Source organism: Cheilinus undulatus, linkage group 4, assembly GCF_018320785.1.
Source record: "Cheilinus undulatus linkage group 4, ASM1832078v1, whole genome shotgun sequence".
NCBI classification, from domain to species: Eukaryota; Metazoa; Chordata; class Actinopteri; order Labriformes; family Labridae; genus Cheilinus; species Cheilinus undulatus.
In genome coordinates, this window is record NC_054868.1 from 23,853,687 (window position 1) to 23,866,470 (window position 12,784).

Consider the following 12,784-nt stretch of genomic DNA (forward strand, 5'->3'; position numbering starts at 1 on the left):
ATATATGTATATTTCTCAAAGGCAAGTCAAAGGTTTAATTGTGATGGAGTGTTTAAAAGTATTAAGGAACAATAGAGAAGAGGACAGAAATTAGTGCATTGAATTTGCATCCATCATAAAGCTGTTGAACTGGAGGGAGGTCAATAAAAGGGCGTGAATGAGGTGTTAGGGGATGCAGGGTCTGCTGTGGTCTCAGTTTTAGCTTCGGGCAGTGGCAGCGTGTTTTTGACATTTAAAAAAACATCAAGCCGCAAAGTGCCAAGCTGAGGTTTGTGTGTGTTTGTGTGGACGTGGTGTCACTGGAGGGTGAAAGCTGTTATTTGTTTGGATCAGTTTGCTTCATTTGTGGTAGATGAACATGGCTAGTTTAATTATGAACACATTCCCTGGGCTGGAATGGATGTGCATGCAGGATTTGGTCTTATCTGTTACTTCAGTGGGCCACACAGTGTTGTTAAAAACAAAACATAGCAAGATTTCTTTGGTATTTGTCATCATTATTTTGCTCCCTCACCGTGGGCAGAAAATGGGATATTCTGATGTTTCTTGTGTTTGAGGCTGAGTGTGTAGAAAAGCACATATCTGTCCCTCGGGTCTTTATGAAAAATGAATACAATACCTTGGACACCGTCCCCTGCACAGAAGCTTACATTTTGTGTTTTAATAAGGGAGAGGGGACCATATATGTTATGTAAAAGATGTCTTTTGAAAAATGTATAGAAATGTAATATTCATCACTCATTCTCTGAATAGATTTAACATACTATCTGTAGGATGAATTATAGATATTTTAAAAGCCAGGACAAGGGAAGTGATCCTGCTGGACTGCGGCTCCCTGTGCATCACACTGTTAAAACTGTGAATAACAGGGCGCTCAGATCATTGTCAGGTTTACCCCCTTACATAGTAGTACATGTTAGTGTACATGTTTAACAAGAATCTTTCCCACCGTGTCATCAAGTCAGAATATTTTTTCCTTTATAGGCCATGTTTTTTGTATCTGTAACCCCAAATATTGCAGCATGTGTTTGCCCTCACTCTAGTCTGACATTGTTTGCTTTGTGTCTCTGCAGGGTCCTCATCTGCACCCACTCCAACAGTGCAGCTGACCTTTACATTAAGGACTACCTTCATCCTTACGTAGAAGCAGGCAATCCGCATGCCAGACCTCTCAGGTATGGAAGCACACCTCAGGAAAATGAGATGTTATGACAGAATTAAACAAGCTTTATGCTGTTTGTCAATGTGTGTTGACTATTAACATCAGTTACGGTACGGTACAGGCTTATAACCAAAAAATGTGATGACAGAAATAACTATTACTAATTAGGGTTGGGTATTGTTTTTTTTTTGTTTGTTTTTTTGTTTTTGTTAGTTTTTGTTTTGTTTTGTTTTTTTAGATACGTGTGCTAAATCAGTACTTTTAAAATGGTACCCATGCCTTAACCATGCCTGAATCTTTTTAAGGAAAAAGAAATACAATAATGGTCAGTGACATTAAAAAATACTTTGATAATTTCAGAGGCCACTTTAAACTTCAAATTGAGCGATATATTAAATCTTGGGATTAAAAGGACACTGAACAAATTAATTTGTTTTATCAATAAAGCCTTACTCCACTCAGATAAATTGCATATACTAACTACTCTACCCTCTACTCTTAACTAAATATCCTAATTACCTATCCTTTTTAGTCTTAAATGTGTTAGTCCTGCTAAAACTTGCAAATTTCACATTACATGTTTAACTGTTAAGTGAAATTTGCATTCATAATTATTATTTTTTAAGATAATGATTAATTGCAACATCTCCCCGCAGCTCCAGTGATGTAAAATAAGCCCACCATTATTCTTATATTTAAGTTTAAAAACTCACAGACGGCTCAGTGGACACATCAAAAGTCATCTGCACCTTTTGATATTAAACATATACTTTTTTTTATTGCTCCCTTATTTAGCTTTCCAAACCATTACAACCTTGTTTTTCTGTGGATAAGTTCATGCCATTATCTTTGATCAACTAATTCCTTATTTTCTTTTAAATTAGAAGCAGAGGAATATTCAATTTAATTTACATTCATTGTATATTAAATGTGTTTTTATAATCGTTTGACTCAATTACAATAAATGTATGATATTTGAATTGAAAGTTAAAAAAATATGTTAATAGATATTTTGTAGTTATAACCTGGCTGCCAGATAGACTGTTTTTTGTATCCATGCATGGGAAATGTCTCCCACCAATTTGGGCAACCGTCCATTGTCTGTGTTTGGGAAGAATTAAACCTTTGAAAAAAATCTTGGAGGTTGATTGGACAAATGTTCTGTCTGTCACACTCACTATGGGCCAATCAGAGCCACATAATGTAGTATACATATGCAGCCCTGTTTACTAAATTGCAAAACATGAGCTTAAGAGGCAGCTGGTATTGTTGTTATCTATCTGTGGAGTCGGTTGGTGAATCAAACCTATGCCAAACTGCTAAACCACTAAACCAAACCTGTAGCTACTGCCTCATCCTCCTTAAATTACACTGATTGGTCATAAAACCTTAAAAAATGTGCATCTTTCTTGCATTTTAAAATAATAAATGTAGAATTTATGATCTGAGATCCTCTGAAAGGGACATCCGGTTCTAACGAGCCTGAACAACTCCTGGTCTTATAAATTCAGTTATTATCAGAAATAATTTTAGGTCTCCAGACCAAGAGAACAGACTTTTCTCTGTGCAACAAACAACAAAACATTTTCTAACACAAGGAATTAATATTCACAGGACAAGCACATTTTATTTTGATTTAGGTTCATTCTTTGATTGATTTTAGTGAATCATGTTTTATAAATGACTGCTTACAAACATGAACTCCAGTCCAGTTTAATTTAATCTTGTATTCATTGACTCTGGCCTCTCTGTCAGCTGGGACCAGAAAGCATCTGTATGCACTCAGTCATCTATACATCAGCTGGGTTACTGGCCTGCAGCCAGAATAATACATCCACATTAAACAGAGATTGAATAGCTGGGAGCTGCTTTAGCCCCCCAGGAGTGATAGGCAGGAGTTTGAGCACAACAACTGTGTTACATTTATATCTCCACCCAGAAGCAACAAGCACACATAGATATGCATGGCTTTCTAAGACAGTATTAGTGACTTTTAATCACTTTCAGTAGCCCAGGGGACACAAAGAGGATGTCCACAGTGACAAGCCAGAGGATAACGGGACAGTCTGTATGCTTAATCCACACACACCAGCCTAAGGACAATGTGGCCGATCAAATGAGTTGTTTCACATGAGTGGGCTGTCTGATTTCTATGGATTTCAGTGTGAGTTCATCCATAATCACTGTTGAAAACTTCTCTTTGAGCTCCCTCTGTCCCCTTTGAGATGAGTGGAGTCAGTCAAGAATAAAAATGCTGAATGGATGTCAGGTAGAGCTAAGTCTGCTTCAGATCTGAGGTGTCTGCAAAAATTACATGATAAAACCATGCATCTTTTTCATCTCAGATAAAAAAAGAGTCCATATGAGAATAATGAAGAACAGTTCACTATAAAATTTTTATGAAGCTCTGAAATTTTACTCCTTTGTGATCCTTTGTTCTTCTTGCTTTTTTGCTTTGTCTGGCTTGAAATTGACTTGAAATTTGTCTTTAGAGGTGCTTGTAGCAGGTCTTTCTATAGGTTAAGCATGGCACCACCTCCCAAAGGAGTTGTTTGTAAAATGAGTGTGGCCAGAAAGATTTTTTTGTACTCATTATAGGGCATGGTTAAATCGCTGAAGCCCTCACTCGGTCAAAACTACTTGCAGCTGTAATGTTGTTGCAGAAATAAATGTCAAATAAAAATTTTATAAACGTATGATACAAGTAAGGACAACTTTATGTAAAGCTACAGAATCAGGGCGATGGATACATAAAACAAGTTGGATTTACACTCACGTTTTTCTTCACTAAGAATTGGACCAAACATATTTAAAAGCACACCATCCCAAAAGCCCTGGGAGACCAAGCATACTTACTATATTTCTCCATACCCCATAAGAACATGTAAATCTTTGTTGTTTTGTGATTTTGAAAAGTTGACAGAGTACCATGGAAAAAGAAGTTTTGCTTTCCCCAGAAACAAAATAAATAAGTCGAGATTTCAAGAAAACAGCCTAGATGTACTTGTCATGACAAAATGAAGTGAAAAATAAGATGTATAGATAGATGTTCGCTAAGGACTGTACATCATAAACCTACAAAATTTCTATTTTTCCAGCACACATACGTGACCCACTGAAAACAGTTTGGGTCCCGACCCACCAGCTGACAACCACTGCATTGGAGATTGGCTGCAAAAGCCGAGGAATTCTTGTCAGAGCTGGAAATGTCAGTTTTAAATAGAAGTAAACGTATTTCCTGTCTGGTTCTAAATAAAAGTTTTAGCTTCTATAGTTCTATAGTTTAGCTTCTATAATTTTCATAGTTATGGCAGTGGTTGGGTTGACTGAAAGGTGGACCCATTGTAGCTGCTCGCTTGAAAGCTCAAGTCTACCCAATAAACTTTCAAGATCAAAGGAGAGGTAGGTAAAAGCAGTCACTTCCAATATGGCAACTGCCATTGATTCTGCTTTTAACCTCTCTTCAAACAAAAAATTGATGCCACTGAAACTATTTCTTTGTTTCGTACAGTCCACGGTTTTCTCTTTCTTGATGTCTTCCATTTTGTCTCTCTCTCCAGGGTATACTTCAGGAACCGCTGGGTTAAGACGGTTCACCCAGTGGTCCAGCAGTACTGTCTCATCTCCAGCACACAGATCACTTTCCAGATGCCCACAAAGGAGGACATCCTCAGGCACCGGGTAGTGGTGGTCACCCTCAGCACCTCGCAATACCTCTGCCAGCTGGACTTGGACCCTGGTGAGTCATGTGTGTCGCACAAAATTCATGAGAGAGGTTAAGGCATGGCTAGATTTTCACTTGCAAATGGGTTAGACACCCAACAGATTATTGTGCAAAACTCTGGGTTGGTAACAAACATCATCATTAGAATTTTATGAAGGAATTGTGACGCTTTTGAAAAAAAACCTTTGATGTTCTTCGGGCATTTAAAGGAAAAAAACTAAATCAGGCGTCTAATCGTCCTTTTTACTGAGGAATTTTCTTAACTAATGGAAATGACCAGGAAGTATTTGAGTGTCAACCATGATAAAGGCTGTTCAAATTTTCTAAATGATAAGCAGCTTCAGTGCTTCCTTTATTATCTTCTTTAGCAGAGGATACATTGGACCAGTATTTTTCACTCTTTATTTGCCTAAGGCACACCCAAGATCAAAGTATGAAGGCACACCATATTCATATCCATGAAACAGCCTCTTAAACACATGTTAAGCATCTTTAGTTGTTATACAGTTGTAGTAATAACATATGGTCATACAGATTCCCACAGCACGCCTAAACTTACCTCAAAGCACACAAGTGTACCTCTCCACACCATTTGAGAACCCTGCATGGGACCGTCCTTTACCAAAGGAGAGAAGACGGCCCACAAATCTCGGTCAGCTTCATTCCCTATGCTTGTGAAAGCTATACTCACGATATTTGCTGAGGGAGCAGTGTGAGCAGAGTTTACATTAGCCGGTATTTACCTGTGGTTTATACAGTAACTAAGCACAAGGCTAATTCAGGCAGCGTGTATAAGTGGGATTTCTGCTGTTTGGATGATGTTAAAAATATTACAGCAGATAATTGGATATTTTTTCATCATAATTAACAAGAATAAGGTAAAGGAATTATCTATAAAGGAAGTCTTTTCTTCATTAGCTGCTCAAATTTTTTCACATAAGGACAATAGAACAACAGAACGAGAGTAGACTTTGAAAATATATACAGTACATCTTAAAAACAAGAAAAAAGAAAAGATGGTTTGGATAGAAAGAGATAAGACAAGATTATTTTTCTAAAAATATAAAAAGTAAGTTTAATCAAACAGTATGTTCACCTAATGAGAAAATCCAAATTAAGTGACAAGTCCTTCCAGATGTTTTCAGACTTTATTAAATTTACACTAGACAGTTTTCAAATTTTAAACAATTTTTAAAACGTGGGAGACCATAGACATAACAACAAATTCAAACGACTTTTCATCTTTAATCCTCTGAACGCACACACTAGTCACTGGAGACTGGAGACATGCTACCTGGCATGTGGTACAGCTGCAGCAAAAATCATAAAAAAGGGAAATATTCGGGATGAAATCCTGGCTGGAATGAAGGTACAGTGTTTATGCTTGTGAGCTGTGAGAGTGCGTATGACTTGACTGGTGACGCTACCGGGTCTGCTCGCTCTCATTGGTTGCTGTGTGTCCTCTGTCTGAGGCACCACAACCCAGAATCGTAAATATCAAATGCATTTAATTAACGTTTCGGGGTCTGGGAGGCTACGACACGAATTGGAGTGACACAAATTGTTGCGACACCACACACATTATCATCATTATTCAAACAAATAATCATATGCGACAAGGCTCCACTCAGGATACACCCCCACAATCATCGTGGGAGGCAAACTGTGCCTCAAATCGTGCTTGAAAGCCTGTAGTGTGTTGCCTGCCTTGTTATTTTTTTAAAACAATTACCACATTATTTGATCATTTTGTTGTTACTGTTTTTAAAAATGTAGTGATAAAGAACATTTAAATTTTCCTAGAAGGCTCATGTGATTGTAAAGTTTCAGAAATCTTGACAAAAAATCATGATCATCGTGAGACCAGAATTATTTCTCAGACCACAATCATGATGTTAAAATCCACAGTTGTTGCAATCCATTAGACACCACAGTGATAATCTTAGCTGTCACTTAAAGATCATTGGAAGATCTTGTCTGTGTACAAATAATTATTAAATTAAATTATTAAAGATATGAATAATCCAATCACAGTAAAGTAGCTACTGACAGAGATTTCTCAAAATTACATCATAAATGTTTCCAGTTCTTGTATTTCACTGTCTCTTCAGTAAACAAAATGCAGAAGAACTTTAGTAAAGTAAATATAAGAAATAATTCAAAGTGAAAACTGCAGTCTTATAGGCTTCGATCATATTATGGTAGTGGCTGTTTAGGTGTGCTGGTGGAAGTGGCTTGGATTTCCTTATACCACTTAAAAAATCCTCTCTGTTAGCAGGTAGATGGTGATATCTTCAAAAGGAGAAGCTTCCTTAAAATTGAAAGTGAGGTGGCTTTTACTGAAGATTTATGATATTTATTCCCTTTGATAAGTATTTTTGTGAATGTATTCACTTTGATTTTTCAGGATCTCAAATTTCTGTGCAGACACCGCTAGGTGTGTTAAGTCTCCAGTTTTCTGGTCGTCCCCAGTGGCTCTAATATCCTGTGCTGGCAGGAGTTCACCATTTAGAGGGATGGGACTCATTTAAGTTGTGTAACAGACACAGGAAACAAACCAGTTTGTCATTGTGGGCTAATAACCAGCTCTAATGTGTCAGCAGAGGGGGCTTTGTCTGTTGCTTGGGAACACCATCTGCTTGTTTCTAATGTACTTTACATCATTAGCCCTGCTCCCTCCCCACGTTTCATCTTCCTGCTCTCCTGGTGTTCCTCTGTGATGAAAATCGGCAGCAAATGAGGCAGCTGGGAGCCAGCTAGTCTGCTAAGTAGCAGTAACAAATCTCCCACCCCCCAAAAAACGGTTAAGCCTTTATATGTTTGTGAATTTCCTCTGTCTTTATGACCTATAACTGGGATCTTAGAGTGAAAATTGTATCTGCTAGCAAATTTTAATGATCTGCTCATGTATGCAGGCATGTTGATTTTATCAGCAAACATCCATAACTATTGGATACAAACAGAACTAGAAAAAAAACCTTTGCAAGCCACACCAGGCATTCACTTACAAATGTTAAGAAAAATAAATAAAATGGAGCCAGCCTGGTATGTCTACACCCCACTACCCCAGTCCTGTAACGTCTTTTTCTTGCCATAGTCTTAATTTTCTGAAGGTTTCATGACAGACGAAAACCCCGACAGGCTTACTTTGCATTCATGAATGAACTTCAGCTGTCAGGGGAAAATTAACATTCTAGATAATGTCTCTCTGGTGTGGCATGCAGCGTAGCTTTGTGTTTTTCTTTGCTTTCCTGCCAAAATCTAGACAGGATCACTGCGTCCCTGTAATTGGACTGTCAGACCTAATTGAGAGTAACAATTATTTTCAAATAATGTCCCATTTAATTATTTCTTTCACAGCAGAAAAAGATTAAACTTTGTCATCCTCACTAGTTGGCACCATAGGATTACTGGACTGCTAACCAGATATTAGTGCAGTGAGTCCATGAAAATATTTAAATTGTGATCAATAGCATTAGAGTCTGTGATTTATCTTAACTAATCATATTTTTTAGATACTTAAGAATTACCTACAAATTTTAAATAGTAGAAATATCCCACATTGAAGGAAATGCATGTTTCAACACAGCGTAAAATGTTGATTGATTATTTTACCTGGGGCGGCCAATTAAATTTCTACCCCTGGATTCCCCCCCCCCCCACAGGCTGCCAGATATGCCTGAGACCAACCAGCATATCATGCACAACATTATGCATATCTAGAAGCGTATTACCCAGAATCATGGATGCAAACGCAGGATTTTCACTTTACATAATTTTAGCCATTATTTTAATATTGCATAAGAAAAATTGAAAGTTTTATGCTCTTTTCTTGGCTTTTTATCCTTAGACAAGTCCGTATTTAAATTTACATTCAAGTGACTCTGAGGTCGCCTATGACCATCTTGAATATAAACCCATCAAAGATATAAGAGAGACTGTTTATGATGTGTGCTGGGGCTTGTTTGTAGCCTGCTGATAAAAGTCTGGGTCTGAGGTTATTCTGTTGTCAATAAGGGAAATGTGTTATCTGGTATTAAGGTGGCCTTAAAAATTGTACTGCATGCACTGGAACAAATCTTTAAACAGTGTTAAAAGAATAATTCTTTCTTTTTAGTATTTAAAGGGATTGGACACACTTTTCTAACAGGATTTTAACTGAGCCCTGTTTTATCTGGTAGTACAAGCAGCACAGATTCTCTCACACACATGCATATCACAGATTTTCCAAATGTCTTTCACCTTGTGAAAAGGCTTAAAGAAACGCTGAGAGTCTGGGTGTGAGAGGTGAAGGAGCTGTCAGTTATTATAAATAGTCATCTCTCCTTTAAATCATTTCTGAATCATTGTGTCCCTGATTGCTTTCACCACTGCTTATTATCCTTCCCTTTTTCTTTCTTTGCTCACTGTTGTTTCCAAATACAAACCCCATTATTAGCCCAATGACTGATAGCTACTACAGAAATCTAATTTGGTGCTCTGCTTTTTAAGACGGGTTCCCCATGGTGGGTGGCTACAGCATCTCCCAGGTGAAACATTAAGCTTCCTAGTCCCCTCCGTCTACTCAGTCCTCATAAAGACTGCCTGCCCCCCTCCTTATCTCTGCTTCCCTGCCTGGGGAAACATTCCCATTTGTAATGACCCATGTACATCATTTGTGAGCGTTTGTGGCTGTTACATATTCATGTGGATCAGAGTAAACAGGAAAGGATGCAGCAGGGCGGGGCTCCTGTTGTCTTCGATTTATAGGAGGGGTCAACAAAAGTGCCTGGCCTCAATAATTAATTATTTGATATACAAAAATAGTACAGCTACTTGACTTGAAGGTCTTTGGCTGCCTCGTGATCAAGTTATATTTCATGAAAAAAGCAGGGAAGAAAAGTGCTTTAAAAGTCATGTTTGAAGAGATGTTTCTGTGTTTCATTACCCTCGACACACTAGATAACTGTGCAGCTTGAATGTTCATTCATCCCATATATAAAGTAGTCAGAGGTTACTCAAGTGCATCATTTTAAGTATATGCCTATTATCCAGGAATTACTCATGTGATAATCTTATGCACATTATACACGCCTTTCCAATCTTTGTGGCTACTGCCTTAACCGGCAATATTTCTTTACAATCCAACAAATCATGCTCATGAATGAAAAAAAAAAAATAACATAAAGGAAAAGGAAACCGACAATACTCTGTTTTCAACTATGCACAAGGTTCTCCCAAGACATCTCTCTCCACCTGTGCACCTCTTTTGAACACACTTTTGTTTGGTACATCGCCTCACAGCTCAGGAGAGACTTTTCTAACTTCTAAGCTTTAATACATAAACCCAATTATACACATTCTGCTGAAAATTGTTACAAAGTGTATGCCTTGTTATCTGTGCAGCAGAAGGGAAAACTGTTTGCAAATCCTTCAATGAGGTGCACACAAAGCTCAGGGAGAACATTGGTTGGAGGCTTTATAGTTTAGGGTGAAAAAAATCAATGTGTTTTGCAGGTGTTTGTTCAAAGGTAGATACTAAAGAGTGAGCATTGCTTCAAATCAAACTGCTCCTCCCTCCTTCTTTTCCGGACAGCCCATGTTTTAGTTGTTTGTTTACCTTCTGACAGTCTCTGGATTTATTTTGTTATTGTTTTAACTGTCACAAATGATACCTGGGTATATTTTCTGGTGGAAATGGCGTTGGGGCTTCAGAGGCTGTTTGCTGGTTGTTATTCAGCCTCTCTCCTCCCTCGCTCCCTGCTCCAGCTCTCATTTGCCATGCCGTTTCATCCCCCTCCCCTCGTTGTGCCAAGCACCGTTTGAGCTTTTTTAAATCAGGGTAAGGCTACTGTTCAATCCCTTTCAAAAATCCTCCACAGAACCTGCCTTTGGAGTGTGGGGGTTGGTTAAAAGAAGGGGGTACAACAGAATAACTGAGTTGAAGACACATTAGTGACAGAGGATTTTAATGCTCCTGGTTGACAGAATTACTGTGCACTATTGTGTCAGTGTAACAGCAATAAAAATGTGGATTTGTACAAGGTAAAGATTACCCATACAAGTCATCCCGGTCAGTGAAATTCTTCTGCTTTGTTTTGGTTTTTATACTTTTTGATAACCTCACTCATCATTGCTGTGTCTTCTACATGCATTTTTATATGAATGACTTCTATATGTGCACTGCATAAGCTGTATCTTAGTAGCATGTTGTCAGATTATTTTCTTGAACGCTGACGCTTTAACTGATGACTCTGCTTTTTGAAGATAGATTAAAGAAGATAAGCTTTCATTAAAAGAAAAGAGACCACTGGTTCAAACAACATCATCAAACTTGTAAAATATTTAGAGATGAAGACACGCTTTATAATTTTACCTTTCAATCATCCCAGTATTACATTCATATTTATAAACACATTATCTATGATACCAGCCATGTGTTTAATTTCCTTTTGGCGGTTTTTATAATTTTTTTGTTTTTGTGTATGTTGCCTTTATTAGATCAACAACAAATTTTGTGTCACATGTGTGTGTTTTTCTGGACATTTAGTACATTTAGGTCTAATAGTATTGCTTGAACTAATGTTTATTCTATCTGTTTCTGCAGGGTTTTTCACTCATATCCTATTGGATGAAGCTGCCCAGGCCATGGAGTGTGAAACAATCATGCCTTTTGCTCTGGCTAGCAAAACCACACGCATCGTGCTTGCTGGAGACCACATGCAGGTTAGTTTCACAAGTGATACAGTTTACAACGAACTTTAAAAAATATGCTGATGAAAGGTATGTACATGCAGGAGATGTATGTATCATACTATCTCTGGAAGAAAGGATGGAAAGAGGGAGGAGAAGAGAAAGAGGGAGAGTAAAAAGACAGAGAAAACTTCTGTCATGATGTTACTCACTTTACCTGTGAAGTGTGAAACTGACTCTGGCAAGTGATTGTTTCATGTGTTTTTTTAAATACCTGACACCAAAAATTTAGGGAAGGTTCAACAGTATTAAAAAATGAATACTGCCCAATCCTCGTCTGTAAATTATTCCTTATTTCCTTAATCAGCCATTTAACAAGCTCAGCCATCTTCCACATTTAATTGAACATAACTAGAAATTGTATATTTTCCTGCAGTGCAAAGACACTCTCTTTTTGATCCAGAAGTTTACTGTCGTGTTTCTCTTTGACATTTCAGGTTTGACATACCTGAAATTCTGGGTTTTAACTTCAGTTTTCCTGTTGTCACAATGGAAACTGCAGCAAGCAATAAGCCACAGCACACACACAAAAGTTAGCATCAGAAATAATACTTTAGACATGAAGAAATCCCACATATCATATTATTAATTGTCAGTTAAGAGTCCCTTCTGCCTTACAATGACTTAAGCTTCATGGGAGCTTTTTAACAGGTCAAGGACAGAATTTAAGACTCAAAAGTCATTTTCAGATTGAGTGTGAAGGCAGCAATCTAAGATAAATGCTCTCTGTTGGTTCACCACGTCTCGTACTTTCACTCCTTCCTGTCAGTTAAATGCTAGTTGACAGTGATTTTTTATTTTATTTTTTTAAATAACAGACATTGATTATTTCACCTATCGCCTACTATATAGTCCAGACCTTTTCTCTAAGCACTGTAAAGCTTGAGTGGGATTGCATGTTTTAAACTAAAAGGTTCTTATGAAATAATGATGGCTAAATGCAAGCATGGTTTCAAACATGACTGTCCATTTGATTGTGTCTTTGGATGAAAATGAGACCTCCCATACTGGCATTGCACATTAATTTATTTGTTTAATTTTTTTTTTCTGTTAAAGACTTTTTTATATCCTAGAATAAACCAAAAGAAGATGCTGCAGTCAGAAACTGTTACATGGAAAAAAATGTAAAAACTCTATTTCACTTTGCAGTGAATAAGTCTCCATTC

The 12,784-nt window shown here is 37.5% G+C and overlaps 1 protein-coding gene across 1 annotated transcript in view; it reads left to right on the plus strand.

Moving 5' to 3' along the window:
• Nucleotides 1-12,784, plus strand: part of helz (helicase with zinc finger) — a 101,157-nt gene that overhangs the window by 51,936 nt on the left and 36,437 nt on the right. The window contains exons 17-19 of the mRNA XM_041784415.1: nt 1,074-1,175; nt 4,723-4,901; nt 11,473-11,591. Coding sequence (XP_041640349.1) covers nt 1,074-1,175; nt 4,723-4,901; nt 11,473-11,591 — 400 coding nt within the window. The remainder of the gene's footprint in view (nt 1-1,073; nt 1,176-4,722; nt 4,902-11,472; nt 11,592-12,784) is intronic.